At 39.8% G+C, this 22,790-nt stretch overlaps 1 protein-coding gene across 1 annotated transcript in view; it reads left to right on the forward strand.

Annotated features, from left to right (window-relative positions):
* Window positions 1-19,208, forward strand: part of BASP1 (brain abundant membrane attached signal protein 1) — an 81,437-nt gene extending 62,229 nt beyond the window's left edge. The window contains exon 2 of the mRNA XM_069960253.1: window positions 17,607-19,208. Within this exon, the coding sequence (XP_069816354.1) occupies window positions 17,617-18,330 (714 nt within the window). The 5' untranslated portion in view covers window positions 17,607-17,616 and the 3' untranslated portion in view covers window positions 18,331-19,208. The remainder of the gene's footprint in view (window positions 1-17,606) is intronic.
* The last annotated feature ends 3,582 nt before the right edge of the window (window positions 19,209-22,790 follow it).

Here is a 22,790-nt window from a genome sequence, read left to right on the forward strand (position 1 = left end):
TTAACAAACTGTCAACACTTGTGTTTTATCTGTATTTTCCACATTACACCTAAAATGAGCTTTACAGTATCTGTAGCACATAAAGTATATTTTCCTGTACCTGTTCATGAAGGTATGCTTCTTACTTATGAGGACTTTCAAATTAAAGGTAGTCTGACAGATGTAATTCACGTTCCAAACTACTGACACTTAGATAGCTGTTAGGACAAGGAGACACATAGTACCCTTTATTGTCTGGTGCCGAGATATGAGTCCTGCCCTTTCTCCCTCCCAGTAGTGGATTATAATAGGGGCGTTTCGGGCGGCAGCCCGGGGCCCTGAGCACCTGGGGGGCCCATGACCACCCAAAAAGACTTATACTTTCAATGGTGTACTGTCTCCTGGATACAATTCTGCCATGATTGGCAAAAAAATCACTGTTTTTTTTATGGCAATTTTGCACAAATCAGGATATCATGACATTATCTGTCCTGTACTATGAACGCCACGCTAGTGCTGCCATAGTTGGGGTGGGGGGGGCCCAGGCTTGGTGAACAGCCCGGGGCCTATGGTAAAGTTAATCCGCCCCTGCTCCCTCCTATAGGCTCCCAAACTGTAGTAACTGCGCTGTTTGTGCAGTGAAGCGAGTACGAATGTGTCTTGCCTCCTGTATGTAGGATCCCCTGCTCTGTACCCCCATGCAATAATAATGACCCCTGCTGTGTACCCCCATGCAATAATGATGCCCCCAGATGTGCTCCCATGCGATAATGATCCCCCCTGCTCTGCCCCTAAAAAAACAAAAACATCCTACTCTCCTAATCCGGGCTGTGTGGCTGCAGGGAGCAGCTCTCCTTCCTCTTCAGGCTCCATCTTGCGAGCCGGGGGGACGGAACCTCCGGCATGTCACAACCTCATGCCTGTCGGAGAGGTCACATCCCATAGGGCGCAGGTATGAAGTGCCTGCGGCCTATGGGAGTGAATGTAGGAGCAGGACGCTGACAGGTCCTGCTCCTAAATTCTGTTCACTTTAATGTTCCGCCCGCTCATAGATCGAACATCGAAGTGATCTGGGCATGCTTAAAGTGACAGTGTCACTATTCCCACCGGGATCCTGAGGCACCCCTGGTTGGGAAAAGCTGCCTTACCCTAACAGCTATCTCAGTGTCAGCCATTTAGAAAGTGAATTGCTTCAGACAGATTCCCTTTAAGCCTCTCGCATAAAGTTTTTTTTATGAGGCAGTCAGTACTTTTTGATACAGTGTTTTATGCTAAACCCCAAGATCTATGCAATTGGCAATCATTTATAGTCTGGATATTTATGATTCTATTCTTTGAGACAATATTATCTTGTTACTCCCACAATACTTGTTTTTCCCACACTTGTCCCTTACTCCTGTTATTTAGTCTGAGGTTCTGTTTTGTGCTTCCTCCCAGTTCTCACATAAGTTTTATTGTTTGTCTTGTTTTGTTTGTCCTTGTATGTGTATTCAAGTTACTTGTAAAGTGTTGATTTAGGATACTGTGCATGTGGTTTCTTTTTAACTGTCTCCTATAAAGCTGTAATTTTCCTCCTTCTCTTCTTTTGAGCTTTGTGTCAAAATAATTTTACAGAACTTTAATACTGTTGGTCTATTTTTAGGATGGGTCAGTAGTATCGAACTGATTGGGGTCCAGCTTCTGGAATCTGTTTGACTAGGTCCCAACAATATAACACTGTAGCCTTTGTTTACAGGGCACAGCAAGATACATTTTCCTGCACAAACAATATATATATTAAACTTTGTGAGCACTCCTAAGGTCAGAAGATGGTAATGAATCAATGACATTCACCAGATGTTATATCACATACAGTGGAGTCAGTGCAGTTTTTACTATGACCAACTCTATACATTTGATTAGGCTCCCATGAGGGCTTTGTGTGTGTGTGTATGTGTGTGTGTGTGTGTGTGTGTGTGTTTGTTTGTTTTTTTTCCCCTCCAAGTTTGCTTACCACAGTTCGAGTCCATTCCTGTGACTGGGCCTGAAGTATATGTAGCAACAGGTAAAACCACTACAGAATGTGGGGATTTGTGCTTAGTAATGAATAGCTACAACTTTCACCTAAGCGATGCGTCCTCTTCAATAAGCTGATCAATTGGAGTACCAGTAGTCTGGCCCCATTTATCAAATATTTATACAGCATTTAATATAAATTTTTTAATAGACCTTTTATTTTATATTTGGAAGTCTACATAGTGTTATAATCAACTAATGATACCTACAATAAACAAGACCTTTCTTTTATACATAGTACAATAGTATGTAAATAGTCCTTTTGCTAATCCCAGTTGTTCAGCAGAAGGTATACTGTCTGTATGTGTTTATCTATGGCTCTATGCAAGTAGTAATAAGGATGTGTTCTAAAGGCGGCAGGCCAGGAGAACCTTCACACTTTCATCATTGCACAATCTATGAAATCATTTGAATAATAACCTGTAAATATTTAATCTAATATAAGCTTTAATAGTAACCTTTATTAAAGAATTTATAACAAGATTGGTAATTGTGAGTTATGTTAGATTAATTATTGCTATGGCATAATACAGATGGATTTAAAGTGGAGGAATTCTGAATTTTGAGGTAATCCAATAATATAAGAATTGTGTTTGTGGATTCTATCATATTTCTATGGGTGCAGCTGAATTATTTTTGTGTTACATGTGGGGTAGCCTTTTTATCAGTCTAGTCCTTTGTTTCCTTCTTCCCTCCATAGGTATATCATCCATGCTTCCATGAAAAGGCCTGTTAATGGGGCAAGTCAACATAGATGACTTTTAGTCAAACAATTGTTTTTGACAAGGGTTGTGTCTATAGTCTGCTTTACTGATTTGACTGGACTTGTTAGCGTACTTGGCCCGTTACCAGCCTTTCTGGACGATAATCATGTGGTGTAATATGGCATGTTAAAAGACCACGATCATGTTGAAATGGCCTGTGACCGTCTGCTGCACGTCGCCTTGTGTAATAGTAGCGGCAGCAGCAGACCACTGCTGACTTCAACGGGATGATCTGAGGATAGCACAGACAGCGAGCAGAGAATGAGGAGGAAGCTAGCACTAATCTGACTGGTCAGCGCTCGCTTTCTCCTCTATATCATAGCGTGTAATACTGGTGATAGTCTGATTAATAGTGTAGGAACCAGTGACAAGAAAAACTATGCAGGAAGAGGATATTATAGAGTAAAGTAATAAGCTTCTCAGTTTCTAGTTTCTATTATGTTATGTTTGTACTGCAATTTATCCCCAAGTGTAATAAAATAGGTCACTAGAGAACACTCTCTCCCAAGGAGAATAGCAATACACTGTGACTTCTGTTTTGCAATGTCTTATCTATGATACTGATATACAAAAAGCTAAATAAAGAGAGTGACACAAAAGATATAATCTGAGGACAAGTCTTTGTATACATCTAAGGGTATGTTCATATAGTGTCCTATGCGTGATGCCAAGAAAAATTATAATGTCCCTTTGGTGGTGGTATTGTAATATGCTGAGGGTATTGTGTTGCTGGGTGGTATAGTGCAACCTTAGGGCTCACCTTCTGAAACCTTTCTGTCACGGTGGGGTCCAAGGGTGCTGGGGCCCTTGTCTTCTTCAGCATACACGCAGGGACATATAATTTTTAATAAAAGTCTTCACACAATAGCGGTGAAAGTATATCAAGACTTTACTTGAAGGATAACTATATAAAATCCAATACAGGGGCATCTGATGATGGCAAACTGTTGGCTTGATCAGAGTCCTTAGCTTCAGGGGGAGGGTTACCTTGGTTACTATAGCTTAGACTTGGTGGATTAATGGGATTTCAAAGAGACAGACCTGTTCCAGAGACTTTATAGCTTTCCGCCTTTATAAGGTATGTGTGAATAGGTACTTAAAGTTACTGAAGAGACTTGACGTTGTCGACACTCACTATCATGTAGGAGGAAGACCCATGGACACACTGACTTGGAAGCCAGGAAGATGTGGACGGTGAATGGGTGACCCTCTATCACTTCACCAATCCGACAGCAGGCACTAATAAATACAGAGGATGTCCTGCTGAGACTTAGACACGTATTAGTCCTTATGGCTGACTGGAAACAGGTTAGGGGGTTGAAGATGGAGTGTGACAGGATTACTGAGGTGACGAAGGGAGGTTAGATGTGACTCTGGCAATGCCAGACTACCAACTGTCACTGACAAGACTGCACAGCCCTTCTGGGTAGAAGGTGGGCGGAGCTAGCTTTCCCCTGGCCAATCACTAAAGTGTGATAGGTTGCAGGGGAGCAGCACTGATCAAACTCAACACTTGTCTCATTAGAGATTAATACATATCAACATATTAAATAAATACATAGCAGAAAACAATACCACTACAAGAAAGCTAAGGAAGAGCGGCAAATACATAGGCCCTAATACAGACTGTCTAAGGTTGCCAATAGCAACAATACATTTACAGACGCCTGACAATAAATACCGTTCTGGGCCATTACATTCACATCTAATTTTTTCCATACAGTGGCAGTATACGTGAATGTATACAGCAAAGAAAAAGTAAAAACGCATGCACTTTTGAACCATTCATTATCTTTTCCCCGACGCATCCGTTTTCACACTTTGTATTTGTAAAAACGTATACTTAAAAAAAAAAAAAAAAAAAAAAAAGGAAAAAGTAAATGATGTAATGGTACCGGAAGGAAGTGCAGGGGTTCCTTTGCTTGTGTTCATCTCACAATGCTAGCATCTGTGATTTTGAGGCTACGGCTTTTCTCACAGGAAAATGGAACAGGAAGTTGGGCAGGGTTTCATATACTCCTCCCCTGAGCCAGTCTATTCTCCAACTTTCTTGAACGTTCTGGAAGCTTCTGTAACATTCTAGCAGGTTCTAGCCAAGTATCACATGATAGGAATTGTCACATGATCTGAGCTAGCTTCCCTATATGGAAGTACATGTTGTAATATGATGGATGAAAAAGTATGATATTTCAATGGCATGTGTCATGTATACGTTGCCTATAGACTATAATGGTAGTAAAGACCTATATACGTCACGTATGCGTTTTTTAGTATACTAAAAAGATAAAGATGTATTCCTAGCAAAACGGACACAGAAAAGGGACACTTTGTGCATACTTTGTCCTATAGAAGAGAATGGATACGTCGTAATGCATGTTTACGTCTTTTATTTTTTATGCAAACAGTGTGCACGTCTGACGTGAGGAAAAAATGAGATGTGAACATACTCTATGCTTATTGCTCTAAAGAAGTTTACACAGGGCAGTCTGCTATAAGCATTCTTTGGATTTTCCTTTTGTCATCCTCCATCTCTCCTTTTTCCTACACTGGTCTTGTACCTTTTCAATGAACAAAGCTGCTTATTACCTTGTTAGGGTCCTTTTACATGACTCAATATGAATTGCCAATCAGAGAGATCACGGCTTGTTGCCCTTGTCTTCAGAAGGCACAAGCAATCCAGCAGCCGGGCTGCACGAATGATCACTGTATCGTTTGTGCAGCCGTCTAAGTGTATTGCTATTGGCCGCACATTCCCTGTTTACACAGGGAGATGTGCAGATTTTGAAGCCTTCACAAAGGATCAGGCATTTTCCCACTCTGTAGCTGGTTGCTGACACTTTTACATTGGCCAGTCATTTCTAGCAATGCTCCTTGCTGATATCTGACTGTGTAAAAAGGCCTTATTCCCACGTTTCATAAAATTTTCCGTGGTCGCATATCCTATGTGTGCATTCATACCATCCATGCCGGGATCTGTGCCGCGAAAAAATAGGACCGGTCATGGTGCAGATGGCGGCATGAATGCCTCCTGCTGCTCCGTTCACCACTCCCGTCTCTCTCTGCTCCCATCTCCCCCACTCCTGTCACCGCTCGTGTCTTTCCCTGCTCCTGTCTCTCCTCGCTCCCATCACCGCTCCTGTCTCCTCCCTGCTCCTGTTAGCAGGAATCTCCAACTCCTAATGCTTAGTTATACACGTTGGTAATCTGCAAGACCAGTACTTAGAACCTTAGTACTTAGCTAAATTTAAACTGGTGTATATCATATGCTTAGTTATACACGTTGGTAATCTGCAAGACCAGTACTTAGAACCTTAGTACTTAGCTAAATTCAAACTGGTGTATATCATAAAAATTACAGTGTGGCACGATAGTCAGTCATTATTTAAAAATTATTGGAGGTGATCTTTAAAGGGACCACTTAAGATTATATATAATATACTGTATAGCTTTTTCCACCATCCCCTCAAAATAAAATAAAAATATTCTGTGATTGTTTTTGGTGGTTTGCTTTTACTGCATTGGTTAGGCTGGTCTCTTTGTGCTGGAACCTACCTCTGATCAGCCTGTCTCTGGGACACTGGTAATATCAGACAGCATTTCTTCCTTTAGAAGTTCTTGGCTTGGGACATCCATAACTGTTAGGAGGGTTTCTTGATAATAACCAGATCAAGAGCCCACAACAAGCTGCTGTTTATAATTGGGGAAACTTAACAGAAAGGGTTCAATATCTGTGCAATGGCACTTAATTAATCATGACACAGTGCCCATTCACCTATGTAATACAGGGAAACACGGATCCTTCATAGCGAGAGACACTGTAACCAGTTTCTAACCTGGACAAGAAGATACAATCCTGAACATGGAACCCTCCTCTATTAAGTCACATTTCCATTATAGGGTGTAGGGCAATGGATGTTCTAAAGGCCCTTTTACACAGGCTGATTATCCGCTCAATGGGGGACATCTATTAAGTCCGGCGTTTTCTGCGCCGGGCTTAAAAATGTCCCCGCAGCTCAGATAGTACAGAGATTTTTGTAAAGGTGCATTGCCTCTACATAAATCCTGTGGGTGCCAGGAAACCTACTCCAGCTCAGAGCTGGCGTAGGTTTCCTGATAATTTTTCTGCATGAAAAATGATGAATGAAGTCTACGCCCCCGTTCCGCCCCCTCCACATCGCCTCCCCGGCCAGATGCAAATATTTATTCGCAAAACGGACATTTGCAAATTTATTTGCAACTGGCCATTTTCCGCAAAAAAATACGCATTTTTGCCTTGATAAATGTCCCTCAATGAGTATACAATAATTAGTCTATGTAACAGTGTTTCCACATTGTAGCCATAACATGCAACCAAAACCATATATATATATATATATATATATATATGGCTGTGTCCATATTTTTCAGGACTCCCTAGTGCTGCATCCAATTTCAGAAGCCATCACTAATCAAATGCCAGAGGAACTAGAGTGTGCTCGAAATTTGCTCAACTCTTTTAGTTTGCATTACACTGCAGACATAAACCAGATGCATTTTAAAATGGTTCCTTTTAAAGACCATATTACTTTTTTCTAATATTAAAATGTGGTGAAAAGAAATGAGTAAATAGGACATGGTGCGCCTGGACTACTTTTATAATCTAGATGGCATTTTTTGAATAAAATTAAAGAAAACTGTGACAGTTACACATTGTTGATGACTCTAATCTTGAATCTTTTTTAAAAAAATTTTTATTGAACAATAAATGGAAAGTCACTCCAAAGTGCCACTGTTCTTTCATTTTACTTGAAGATTTGACTTTGGCTTTTTACAGTAGAACACCACTCTTGAGTGGTAAGTGTGCACACTGCGGCTGCAGACCGCTATACCTTACTGCTGGGAGGCTGCATGTTTTATTCTGTGGTTTTGTGTCTGTTTTATGTTTATTCCCATATTAATTTGGGTCTGTAACTTTGTTGTTTCCTTCTTTCACATATGACATTTTGGCCATTGAACTTGTGTTGTGAACTTCTCAACTATGCTTGACTACTGCTCTGAAGCTCTATGAAGTTGCTTAATCCAGGACACTGTTGTTTGTGCCATGGCCTTTTCATGTGTCCAAAGTACTAATTAAATTTGCTTGTCCACTAGAAGACTGGCCAGGAATGTCCCATTGCCAAAGTGTGGAGACTATATGAATCGTTCCATTGTGTTAGTAATGATTTACAATAGAACATGTTTTACACTTATTAGAATGTGTTGGCTCGCTGCGGACCATTCATTGATGAAGACCTATACTTATATAAGTTCACATCCTGTTACAGATTACATTTCACTTGGCAGAAAAAAAAGTACAACTGCTTTTCTTATCAGTCTGCTAGCAATATTGTATTAAAACGTTCCTTATCAATCTGCTGTATGAATGCCACATCTGTGTAAAACTTTGTAATTTACCAATACTGTATGTGTATTCTTCTCTCTTGCATAGAGAGAAAATCTCCTCTCAACCTCTTTTAGAGACCTGTGCCTATCTTTTCTATTCCTGTCTGAATTGTTGAGGAATAATGATTTTTTTTTTAAACACTCCCCACTAAAATAATAGGAGACTTTTTTTTAAACAGACATTCTAGTAAGCATACCCTTAAAAAGTTTAATAAGCCTAACTTTAAAGTTTAAGGGTCCTTTTACACACAGACACACAGACACACACAGACACAGACACACACACACACAGACACACACACACACAGACACACACACACAGAGACACACACACACCTGACAGTTATTTGGAGCCAAAGCCAGAAATGTATTTGTAAAGAAATCTCATACTTTCCTTTATGACCTGATCTCTGTTTATAGTCTGTTGCTGGTTTGGCTTTTCAAATCTGTCAGATATCTGTGTGTGTAATGCTGCGTTTACACGGAACGATTATCGTGCGAATTTGCACGATCACAAACGAATTTAAATGATCGTACGTGTAAATGCAGCGAACAATCAAACGACGAGCGAGAAATTGTTCATTTTGATCTTACAACATGTTCTAAAATTGACGTTCGGAAAAAATTCTCAAATCGTTCCGTGTAAACAGTCGTTCACCGATTTTTTCCTATATGGGAGATAGGCTTAAGCGATCGCAAAACTAATTTTCCATACGATATATCATTCAGTCTAAACGCTGATCGTTATAAAAAAAAATCGATACTTCGAAATCGTTAGTTGTACGATTGGGTGAATTATCGTTCCGTGTAAACGCAGCATTAGAGAACCCTAAGGGCCCTTTTACACAGAAAGATTATCTGACAGATTATCTGCCAAAGATTTGAAGCCCAAACCAGGAATGGATTTGAAAAGAGGAGAAATCTCAGGCTTTCCTTTATTACCTGTTCTCTGTTTATAGTCCATTTCTGGCTTTGGCTTCAAATCTTTGGCAGATAATCTTTCCGTGTAAAAGGGCCCTTACTCACACCCATTCTTCAGATCAGGTGTGCAAAAGCCCATCTCATGCAACATGTGTGTGGAACCTGCTGGTTGTCAGATGGTTTCCTTAACAACCTGAGAGCCCAGCAGGAGCTGAATCTCTCCATGCCGATCTGAAGATCAGTGGGAGTTGAACTCTACTGTTATATTTAAATCATCACTACTTAGGGAATTACTCTCGGAGCTTAAAAAGGGATACTGTGGCCATACCTTGGCCACTTCCGAGGCAAACTCCTCTTGGCAGCGTATGCCTCCTTAGCCAGTCACTGACTAAGACCGGACAGTCAGATTACACCTTTCACACACACTTTGGAAAATAAAAAGTAGAGTCTGACTGGTTGCTAGGGGCAACTGAGCCAGTTTCACTTTGTACCATGTTTGATAAATCTCCCCCAAGATGTTTATTATGTTTTATATGAAGGAAGCAACATATAAAAAAAAGTGCCAGATAACTCCTTTTAAATAACAGTCCCCACCAAAGTTGTTACTAATAGAATAGTACAATAGAAGTGATCGAGAATTAGTTCATGGTGTCAAAATGTCTAATCTGAGGTTAAAGATTTAGTTATATAAATGAGGGGGAAAATTTACTTTGTTGTAAACTCTTATATGTTGTAAACTCTTATATACATTACAACATTTAACATAGAGAGTGTGACAGACTGTCGCCTTCAGCATAGGGACAATGTTGATGTAACATCGTTGTGCATGGCTGGAGCTGTACTCCCATAGGTAGCAGGGAGCCAGCAGTAAAACAAGGTGCACTCTTGCTGTATTCATTACCTGTACAGAGTGGAACAGTAATCTTATTCATTCTGTGCACTAGAAAGTTAAAAATATTTACAAAATGACAAGATTTAACAAGTCAATCATACTACAAATATTTCCACTATCTCAGTGAATGCTACTTGTTTTAGCACAGCTTACACAACAAACCAAGTCATGCAAAAACTCATACAAAGAGTGAGAATGCAAAATGCAAATGTATGGATTTGTTAATACATACACACAAAGCTCTGTAACATACAGAAGACAACAATAGTGCAAAATAATTTGTGTGCAATTCACCAGATGCAACACAAACATTTAGACTATGTTCACACTACGTAAGTTCTGTAGAAATTTTTGCAGTACTTACGTAGTGCTGTAGGCTGAGGGAATCCCCGCCAGTGTATACACATGGTATACACTCTGGCTGGGATCCCTAGCAGCGCTGTTGAAAAGTGACATGTCAGTTTTCTGCAGCCGCTATTCAGTGAATAGAAAACCCTGTCGGTGCACACTCCATTGTGTGCTGTGGGGAGTTCTGATGGGTGCATGCACTGATGCGCACGCATCAGAACTCAGCTGCGCTAAAGATCATCCGGCTGGTACTGCAGTACCGGCTGGGATGATCTTTTCTGAGACCGGCTGTTTTTTTTTTTTTTTTTTTTCTTAATTATAATAAAGAAATAAACTAAAATAAATCAAGTTCCATCAGTCTATTTTTCTCCATTGCCAAAGTTTTGTTTATCGATCAACACACCTGTTGCTACTTGTTGAATTTGGAAGCTGTTTGTTAAGCAATGATCTATATCACAAGGCAGTGGTGAAATGTATAAAAAAAAAAAACCTCTCAGGACTTATCACATGGAACGTGAACCTTCTAAGTCTTAAGAGACTAGTAAATACTCACTTTTTAAAGGGAATGTGTGAGTCCGCTATCATACAATGCAGTGGTGAAGAACTTGCGGCCCTGCAATATTCCCATCATGCCTTGACAAAGTCAAACACAAGTTTTCCACCAGTACTGTAGGTTTTGCATTGTACAAGGTGTACAGTTGTCCCCCACTTTCTGCCGGCGCTATTACATGCACTGACAGCGAGCAGGTAAGTACGTGTAATTCTTGAAATAATCGTCTCACAATTTAGATCTTTGAAAAGTGGGCCATATAATCCAAGCCATAGTCAGCTGTAAAAGAGGTCAACTAATATAGTTAAAGGGCTATTTTGGAGAAATATATTTTTCCATAAAATTATTTAACTTTATTACGTGTGTGTGTGTGTGTTTAAACTGTATAACATGTATAGGGGAGGAAAAGAGACTTAAGGGGTATTCCAGCAGAAATTCTTTCAAATCTGGTTTCATAAATTTATATATATTTGTAATTTACTTCTATTTAAAAATCTCAAGTCTTCCAGTACTTATCTGCTGTATGAAAAGGTTTTTCTTTTCAGTCTGACACTGTGCTCTCTGCTGCCACCCCTGTCTGAGACTGGAACTATTCAGATCAGTACAGGTTTTCTACAGGGATATGCTTCTGCTCTGGACAGTTCCTTTCTCGGACAGAGATGTCAGCAGAGAGCACTGTGTCAGACTGAAAAGAACACACCGCTTCCTGCAGGACATACAGCAGCTGATATTGGCAGGCTTGAGTTTTTTAGATAGATGTCTAAAATGTACAAATCTATATAACTTTCTGGAACCAGTTGATTTGAAGGAGTACCCCTTTAATAAATGCTGATAAAGGTCCCTATTGATTTTATTTTTTGCGTGTTGTATTGTCAAGTTTGTCTTTATCTTGTTTGTAAGCTGTATGTTTCAGTTTAGGGATCTTAAGTTCTTCCATACCATGCCCTACTGTGGTGTAAAACAATGGCTTATATTGTTATACAAGAGAGAGAAAATACAAAAGGTTGGTATAAAGCTGTTGATCTGTGTTACAGTCCAAGAGATGTGTAACAAAACAAACATCTGGCATATCAACTCAAATACAAATCAAAATACATTTTGCCTCCTTTAAAGCATTACTGTCATTTATAATAACTTTTCTCATGTCATGCAGACATGTCCAAATTTTTGATTGCTTGGGGTCACTCCCTGTCTCAGCGCCCTATCTATCTCTATGCAGAAGATGGGCTATACAGACTTAGAATGTCTCCTGCAATGAGTTGGAGCGAGCTCTGTGCCAGGAAATAAAGTGTGCTGCATTGTGCTCCTCTCTGCGATATCTAGAGATTGGTGGTGGTATAAGCACAAGCCCAGCACATGTTTGCCAGGAAGCTGGTGATGCTTTCTATTAGTCAATGCAAAATGGTGCTAAACTACAGCAAAAAATAATTCATTTGGGTTGAGTTCACACGCCGTATTTTGGCCAAAACCGGGAGTGGCTCTACAGCACAGAGTAAGGTGCAAAGGTTTGCACCAGGTTCATTTTTTCCACAAACATAATGCAAACTGTCCATAGCCACCAATCACAGTTCAGCTTTTATTTTTCCCAGAACTGAGAGCTAAGCTGGGATAAGCTGCTGTGGGTTTCTATGTTTCTTTGTTACATGCTTTGATAAATCTAGGTGTACCCATAATATTCACAAATGTTTGCAGCATAATGAATGAAATAGATGTTTCATGAGATAAGGAAGCCATTATACACAGTGGCGTAGCTACCATAGAGGCAAGGTAGGCAGTTGATATGGGGACCGTGCAGGAGGGGGGCCCGGGGGAGAAGTAAGAGCGTGTGTCCTTCTGTTTAACCCGTTATGTACTGCAGTGTGTAAGTGACCCAATGTTTACTTACATGCTGAAACACAAAAAAAGGGTTAACAGGCAGAAGACAGAGATCTCTACTTCACCGCACTGACAACCTTTGACCTCTGTTCTCCCACTGGCAATTAAGTAGAAAAGGAAAATGTGCAGAGCTCCTTGCAGAGGTCAGCGGTTATCGGTGCACCAGCAGTAAAGCAGATATATATGTGCGCAGTGCTTAATGTGGAGCGGGGGCCCTTAAATTTTTTTGCTATGGGGCCCCGTGAATACTAGCTATGCCCCTGGTGATACACTCTGTCAATATCACTTTGTGGAGCCTGGTGAAGATTTATTAAAACAGACACTGAACTTTCTAAAGTTTTCATATAGTTATAGTTAAGAATGTGAATATGTCAATATGCATTAATTGGATGCATTGCATTTACTTTTCTCAAAGTGGGAAAACTCTTAAAAACCATGCAACCCAGCTATTACCCCCCCCCCAAAAAAAAATAATAAATAAATAAATGAATAGCCAAGTGATGAGAAACTAAAACAAACTTAAAGGGGAACTATGAGCAGGTTAGGTGAATTTACCTGCTGATAGCCCCTTTTATAGCACCCGGGACGCTGAGGTGGAAGGTATGCATCTTACTGTCCTTTATGGCACCAATCCCGCGCTGTTAGTCAGGGCAAACTGCACTCTGGAGCACCATTAGGAGCATGGCCGTGTTATGTGGCCCCCCTCCATTGGTTATCATTAGAAGGGACTGGCCAGTTGATGCAGCAGTGCTCCTAACGGTGCTCTGGACTTTACCGTGGCTAACAGAGCAGGAGTGCTGCTGAGGAGGAAAGTAAGTCACATACCTTGCTCCTCAGTGTTTCAGGCGCTATAAGTGGCTATCAGCAGTTAGAGTTGTTTAACCTGCTTATAGTTTCCCTTTAATGGCACTAGGTCTGCTCAGGGTAAGAAATGCCAATCCAACCCACAGACGAAGTATACTGGAAAGGGTGAAGTACATAGCAAAAGTTGTAAATATCCACAAATATATTGAAAGAATGTAGCATGCTCTAAAAACTTTGCAGATGTTGCGCCATGCACAAATACGTTTTTTTAATGACCTGCATTCATTTGCATTGTACAGTACTCTGTGCTACTTTGTTGTGCATTTATAGCAGGGAAAGCAAAGCGACGCTTTCGCTGTCCAGGCATGAGGGGATTGGAGTTTTTCAACAGCTGGAGGACCGAAGGTTCCCTGATCCCTGATCAAGGAATGAATGGTTAAGGGGTGCTATGCTAGCTGTTATATATTTGCATGTCATTGTCTTCTAGGTTGGAGGGATTCAGAGCAGGGAGAGGAACGCATGGCAGCACGGTCATCTCCCCACTGCTTCTCCTGAGCGATCGTGGTCTAAACCTTTAGACCCTGGCCGTTCACAACTTTTGACATGTCTTTTTGTGACATGTCAATAGTTTTTTCTAATGAGGGGCACTTTTTAAATAGGGAAGGTGGGTGAGAGCAATCCACACTCACTCCCCTCTACACTAGCAGAGGTAACTGTTCTGTTATGAGGAGGTTAACATTTTTAGGATCTTCACCTATTGATCAGACATCTTATAAGAAGTAAAACTCTGTTGTGAAATAATGATGACATGTAGCAGTTTTTTGTCTTAGAAAAGAAAGGGGTCAGCATTAATATCTACTATTTATATGTTCAAACTGAGCTTGGTGGAATCTTTTGCTCAAAGCTATGACAAAAGTATTCTTGTTTTTAGTGTTAATCCCTGCACTACTATAGGAGATTATTCAATCATGTGTCATAGAGGATTATTATGCATCCTACAATCCAAGTCTCCCTGGGTTTGTAGTCTGTTGCCTGCACAAATGCTGATTGTGTCTTCATGGTGCCAACTAGTAGCAATGGCTTTGTCCTGCTCTTTCTGTCCTAATCTATCACATGAATCACATGTTTCTCCGTGACTTCTATTATTGGAGTCATTATTAACAGCTTGACCACCCACTTTTAACTTTTTTTTTTTTCTTTTTTCCATACAATATAGTCAGTTCAAAAGGTAGATAATCATTAACATGCAATGGTGGTCATAAGGTCAGAATCACATGGAAAGAACAGGCGCTCATAAGGTCATATGCTCCTGTCAATATTGTAATTGACTGTATCCCTTGTTAAGTTAATCATCCCGACCTCATTCTTATCCCTGAAGAGGAATGATTAGTTCTGCATAACTCTATTTCCCCACAGTAGAATGGGATAATTGTATAATAATTCTAGTTACATTTGTTCCAATATTGATTAAACCCTACTCCAACATTTTGTAATGTCTTTTGCAATTTCAAAGTCCTATTATAAATAAGGAATGGAGTAAATTACTTATCAATGAAAACACCATTTTTAGGAGTCCTCATTCAAAAGTTTGCACAGAAATTTGGGATTAGATACTGCAACTAAACATGATTTGTGTTGTCTGCGTTTACTCAGTATTCTGTCAATTTATGAATATTTAGGTCTTTATGCATATTATTGTTTTACTTGCGTCCACATTTATATTTAGTTTAAGATTATATTTTTTTCATGTTTAAGTGTAGACCTGTAATACCGATGTTGTACGGTTGCCAAAACATAGGTCTGTATTATGCCTTTTCTTGCTATATTAACCTTTTTATGGCTGTCAGATGGAGCATTTTAACATACCCCATTAAGGGTAGCTTCACCTGTATCACATTGCAGCAGATTTCACGCTGCAAGTTCTGCGCGCTGTGATACTCTGTAGTGTCATTCCCTATGACTCTACATTCTAACAGCGGATTTTCATTCCACTGTGAGAATGTAGCCCCTGCCCAGTTAACTTACCAGCTGCCAGACTAATGCATTACCTGCCCACGCTCCCGCCTGCGAGAGTGAATTTCCGTGCAGAACTTGCAGCATAAAATCCATTGCCATGCGGTACGTGTGAGCCTACACTACAGCCTTACAGTATTGTAACATGATAGAGAGCGCCCTCTGTTGAGGTTTCTCACCTGTTAGTAAGAACTGGGAAAGGTTACAAAGAGACAGGTTTTGTTCTGCATTACACAGGCAACCAGAGTGGGATTACATTTTTTTTAACAGGTTCCCTATTTTGCATAATTATTTCTACTCTAATACCAAATATACTATTCCCCAGGTCAGGTTAATGCATGCTGTAGAACAGTATTTCTCATCTCCAGTCTTCAAGTACCCCCAACAGGCCATGATTTGAAGATTTCCCATAAAATGAACACTTGTTATGACAAATAATGCACTGACTATAGTTATATGACATGTAAAATACTAAGGCAATTCTCTAAACATGACCTGTTGGGGGTCCTTGAGGAGTTATAGGTGTTATCCAGCATTACAAAAACATGGCCACATGGATACTTCCAAGATATAGAGGGTGGGTCTTTGCATGTGGGCGAAACAGTGCTCAAATGTCCAATAGCTGCTCAGTGTCTCTGAATCATGTATATGCTGGAAATGAAACTTTATGTATTCCCTTCAATATGTTTAAAACCTTGTAATATGAATCCCGCTGTGTTCCTGGCCTATGGGCTGTTTCTGGTATTGCAGCTTACATCCTTTTCTTGAAGGGAGCTGAGCACCAATATCAGGCATACACCTCTGAGATAAGCGGTTCTTATAAAGGCCCTATTCCACCAACAGATCTGACAACAGATTTGAAGCCAAACCCAGGAACAGACTATAATCAGAGATCAGGTCATAAAGGAAAGACTGGATTTCTCCTCTTTTCAAATCCACTCCTGGGTTTGGCTTCAAATCTTTGGCAGATAATCTGTCAGATCTGTTGGTGGAAGGGCCTTAAGTCATGTTTTCTGAAACTCTCTTTACCCTGGAACATGGATGCACACTGAATATCATTTAGTATATTTTATAATCAGGAAGTGAACATGTTACTCAGCAGAGAACATGTTACTTCATTTTGTTGGATTCTGTTATTATGCAAGAGTAACCCTTGAAGTAGTGAAATCAGGTTTATAATGCTTGAACCTAGCTGTCACTTGACATTAAAAAATAGTGTTTAGTTGCTTATTTAATGTGACAGTTAGTCAGCCCTGGATTTTGTAGAAGATTGCTTTAGTGTTTTTGTGTGGCAGAATGAGGACACTTTTACATATTTAGTTAGATGACTTTTGATGTTTTTTCTTTCTATCCATGATATGTTTTAGTTTGCAGTTTTTAGGTTTGGAGATGAATGATGAACTTGGTGAAAGCTAACATTGCATAACCTTGAGTTTAATTTGCTTCTGGGTGCAATAATCAACACTATGGTCACGCTGGGAGAGGTTATGTGTGGAAGCCAGTTTATAATGTCTTCTAATTGACTGTATGAATATTCCATTAGGCATCCTCTATTAAGGCCTTATAGTTTTCCTTTTGGGTGCGGTTGGGGGTTAAATGTGCTTCTTGATATGAAAGAAAAGATTAGCTTTTTGCTTTGTAGTACCAATCCAACATTGTAAGATTCCTGTTCCTGTGGTCAATAGATAAACATGAACCATGATTTACCGATGGGCTAATAAGTAACTTTTATAGATACTAGTCAGATGTCTGGTTCACTTTACACATTCCAAGCATTCCCTTCTCCCGATTTTAGGTTATTGTGTCAGCTCAATTATAAACTACACAAAACAATACTCATTGATTCTAGTGTGAGCAATGTATATATTGAAGAACAAAAATAATTGATATGAATTGAGTTAGTGTTTTTCTTTATCCTTATGTACAATATACTATAAAGTCTATCTTGAGTCACTAACCATTTTTTTGTGTTCTTTGATTCCAGGGCTTCAATCATGGGAGGAAAGTTGAGCAAGAAGAAGAAGGGATACAATGTAAACGATGACAAATCAAAAGATAAGGACAAAAAGGCAGATGGGGCCAACACAGAGGAAGAAGGGGCAACTAAAACTAATGAGGAGACCCAACCTGTAGAAAATGCTGATGCAAAAGAAAATAAAGAAGAGAAAAATGATAAGGAACCACAGGCGGTTGAAAACAAAACCGAGGACAAGGAAGCAGAGAAGGATGCAACAAGTAAGGATGCAGTACAAAAAACAGAATCTGAGAAGACAGAGGCTAGCTCTGAAGCCAAGGCGGAACCTCAGAATGCTGAACCTGCTGTATCTAAGCAAGAGGAACCAGCTGTTGCATCTCCTGCTGCAGCTGCCAGCAGTGAAGGCACTAAAGCCTCTGAACCTACCACTGAAGCAAAAACTTCCCAGCCTTCAGAAGCACCAGCACCAAGTAAAGTAGATGACAAGAGCAAAGAGGATGGGGAAGCCAAAAAGACTGAGGCTCCCTCCGCACCAGAAGCCAAAACTGAGACCGCTCCAGCTTCAGACTCAAAACCTAGCAGTGAGGCTGCTCCATCTTCCGTGAAGTCTCCAGAACCCGAAGCACCTAGTTCTTCTACTAAGGCCTCTGAGCCTGCAGGACCAGCTGATGAAGTTAAAGCTACTGAAAGCCCAGCAGCTAATTCTGATCAAACCGTAGCAGTTCAAGAGTAAGATGGACAGCCTGTTTGAAATAACCACTTAAAAAAACAACCTGCGATGATGTTTTCTTTGTTTTTGATTATTATTTTTTTTTCAGCTATACTAACAAACTTGGTTTAGATTTGAAATAAATACATGTATTGCCCAAAAAAATGATATAACAATCCAAATAGTATTTTTGTGGGGGAGAAAATGTACAAATGCACATTCCACCAACTATGTCAATTAAGAAGTAAAATTAAGAAAGATTTAGATATAAATGTTTGTGAACATTTTCTTTATTTTTTACATCTGAGCAGCAGCTACAAAATGGAAAGTCCACATACAGTTATACCTTTTTGTTTTCCCTTCTGCAATAGGATTGCAGGAGAAAAGTTTATGAATTTGCCCGTAGGGCTTGTGCCAAGGCAATCAAATCTTTTTAGGATTTAGATTTCATTTGCAGTCAATTTTTTTTAATGCAGTGAATAACGGCCAAACTTTTCCAACAGAACCTACTCTAGCTGTCTCTTATTCCTCTCCAGATATTTTGGAAGTAACAACATCCTCATTCTACTTAGTCTACCTAGATTTTTCATGATGAATTAATGCATGTCTGTGGTTGGGTGCACCTGTAGTTCTGTTTATTGGTCAGTGGAATAATAATATTAATAATAAAAAAAAACAAAAAAAAAAGTCTGCGTTGATTTGCAGTTCCAGTTTTCTTCCATTCTGTCACAGACACCAACACAACACTCATTGGAAAGCAAGTAACTAATAAAAATGTAAAAAAAAAGTGCAAAACAATAAAAAGACATAAAAACAAAGGAAGATGTAAAATGGATGCATTGAAAATATATGTAATTGTATAAATGGTGCAACAGTAATAAAAGTAAAATAATTAAGAAACACATGCGTAGCAGTTGAATCGTGTTTTTTTTTTTAATTTACCTTTTTTCATTAATAAAAGTAAGTTTCTTTTCACTATTCTTACTTGACTTTAAATTTTTAATACTGGATTCTAGTATAAAAATATTTATGGAAAACATAACAGTAGAAAGGTATTGACAATATTGTAGACTTTAAGGCCCCGTTCCCACTGAGGAAAGGTAGCGGAATTCCGCGACGGAATTGTCCGCCGCGGAATGCCGTTAGCCTCCCGCTCATAATGGGAGTCTATGGGAGGTGCGCGCTCCTGCCCTGTCCGCGCTGAAGAATGAACATGTTCATTCTTCAGCGCGTACAGAGCAGGAGCGCGCGCCTCCCATAGACTCCCATTATGAGCGGGAGGCTAACTGCATTCCGCGGCGGACAATTCCGTCGCGGAATTCCGCTACCTTTCCTCAGTGGGAATGGGGCCTAAGAAAGATCAGAGTTGCATGAGGGTCTTTAGCTTATCTGGTGGGCAGTGTTGTGAACCTATTTTAAAAGAGGTGCAGGCCTCTTCACTAATTAAGGCTAACCTGTGATGGCCTGTGTGCTCCACAGTGAAATCTATGCCAGCTTTGAGCAGGTGTAGATTTCAGCTACACCATTTCTGGTGTGAAAAAGCTGGGATAAAATGCCAAAACCCAGGCTTAGAGGCATGATAAGTTCTCAAATAAGCATGCAATATCGCCACTGCCTCCAGCTACAGTGAAGTTTATTTCCACTGATACACTGCCAGGTCTGGTCATACTGATCAGCAATAAAAGTCACGTTAACAGTACTTGTGTGAACATGCTTTTGACAAGATGTGGGCCTGTGTCGTAAGATAATAGAAGAACACACGCTGCAAACCTATGGTAAGCATACAGTATTTGATAAACATTGATGTATAGTCGCCTAAAAAGAAAAACCCAAATGCACCTCTAATCTGCTCCACCATCAGGGTTGTTGAAACGTTTTTTCTATTTATATTTAAATTAAGTTGTACCTTCCTTTTCCATCTTTGAGTTGTCTTTGTGTATAAATGATATAGGGTTAATAAATAGGGTGGGAAGTCTTCGATTTCGGCTAGAGGTAAATGGCACCATTTGCAATCACATGATTCCAAGTTTGATTAATTACACTGCAAGAATAATAAAGTAAATGTGGTTGCATTGCTACCTGGAAATGGCAACAATTATAGTAATAATTATGTTATCACTAGAGATGAGCGAACGGGGTTCGAGTCTATCTGAACCCGAACGTTCAGTATTTGATTAGCGGGGGGGCTGCTGAACTTGGATAAAGCTCTAAGGTTGTCTGGAAAACATGGATACAGCCAATGACTATATCCATGTTTTCCCACATAGCCTTAGGGCTTTATCCAAGTTCAGAAGCCACCGCTAATCAAATGCCGAAAGTTCGGGTTCGGATCAACTTGAGCATGCTCAAGGTTCGCTCATCTCTGGTTATCACACAGTATTTTTGGTCAGTATTTTACGTCCAAAGCCAGGAGTAAATTGAAAACACAGTAAGGCAAAGAATGTTCTCACAGAATGTTGAAATTGAGTGGGTGGCTGCCATTTAATGGCAAAAAAGGTAATTATTTGCCACTCAATTTCAACAGTGCGTGAACATAGCCTTTCTTTTTTTTTTTTTTTCAATACACTCTTGGTTTTGACCGCAAAATACTGACTAAAATACTGAACAAAAAAACTGTATGGGAAGATAGCCTTTGACTGCGCTCACATCAGCCCAAATTTATTAAAGATGTGCCAAACAACATGTTTTCACAAAGATGTAACTTTTACAGAGTCTACGTGGCACTTGCCCAGTGGGCAGGCAAGATGGCCATAGCATGGCAGTGAGAGCATGGCCTTCCCCTCTGCCTAATTTACTACAATTTGTGCCTGCGAGCAGAAGGTCCAACCTGGTGTACATGTCAGTGAGGGTGCATGGGAAGCTCATATCCATCTGGATTTATGTAGAGGCAGGCGTTTCTTTATAACTCTGTATAACTATAAATAGAATGGTGACTGACATGTGACAGGCTGCTTCAGCTCATATCTCCTCTCTATATTACACTGCCCTGGCCACTGTAGATCTTTACAGAACAATAATGTTTCATTATTTCTATAGCTAAAAATTATTCTTCAGCACTGTATAGATATAATTGTCACTCATATTGGTCCCTGTCCCAAATGGGACTCACAATGTTTTGGAGGGTTTGATAAAATCCATGAAAACATTTGGGGACATACATGCAGCTGTTATGCCAGGACTCCAACACTACAAAGCAACATGGATAACCTCTGGGTCCCACCCCCCACCCCCACAAAACACAGCTATCAGCTCCTGGTCTCCTCCATGTCATGCTGCCCTTACTGCTGCAGATTCTACTGGGCTCAGATGTGAGATCCTCCTACAGGGGTGGGGCTAAATCAATATGGATGCATGCCCCACCCACCTGATGACTCACTCTTCCTTACTGGCAGAAACAAGAAACAGACAGAGAGTGTGACATCACAGGAAATGGAGAAAACACAGGCAGAGTGGTCATGTGACTGAGCCAGAGAACACAATAAGCACTCTTAATTCCTATTCAGTGCTACAAAAACATGGACACTTTCTTCCAGAAACAGCACCACTCTTGTCTCCAGTTCAGGTTTTGTTTGTAATTAAGCTCCATTAACTTAAATAGAACTGAGTTACAAAACCACACCCAAACTGAAGACAAGAGTGGTGCTGTAGTGTTGGATAACACCTTTAGGCTGGGTTCACACTACGTATATTTCAGTCAGTATTGTGGTCCTCATATTGCAACCAAAACCAGGAGTGGATTAAAAACACAGAAAGGCTCTGTTCACACAATGTTGAAATTGAGTGGATGGCCGCCATATAACAGTAAATAACGGCCATTATTTCAATATAACAGCAATTGTTTTAAAATAACAGCAAATATTTGCCATTTATATTTTTAAATATTTTTACAGCTTGATACACAATCCCATTCCCAAGATGTGGGAATTAGTTTGACAAGTTCATATTTGCATTATTATCAGGTGATGCAAAACAATAAAAAAAAAGAAAAGTAGGGCTAAACAAATATATACCTAAGTGTACAAAATATATTCTTTAATCTTTATTATTAACAAAAACATATGCATGACAACCAACAGTTAAAAACAGACACTTAATATACCATTTTCAAATCTTTTTTATTTTTAAGAATAACAAGGTTCATGAAGACAATACAACCAATACTGAAATAGAACAGCCCCTACCCTATTTGAAGTCTCTGTGTATTAAAAGTATATACCCCACACAAAGTGCAATGTATAAATGAGCGCAATTCAGTAAGATTATTAGATTATAAATACAGCTACCAAAGGAAAAAGGCAAATCATTTTTTTTCTTTTTTTTTCTAATGGATTAAGTCAGCAATAAATTATGTAAGGTGAAGTAAAAACTAGCACCTGCATTGCCAAACCTTCATCCATCTCACCACTGGGCTTCACTTCTTCAGGTTGTACATGTGTTTATATAGTCAGGGGGTGTGAACGTTTTGCATTGAGGGGCACATATGC

Source organism: Dendropsophus ebraccatus, chromosome 2 (assembly GCF_027789765.1).
Source record: "Dendropsophus ebraccatus isolate aDenEbr1 chromosome 2, aDenEbr1.pat, whole genome shotgun sequence".
NCBI classification, from domain to species: Eukaryota; Metazoa; Chordata; class Amphibia; order Anura; family Hylidae; genus Dendropsophus; species Dendropsophus ebraccatus.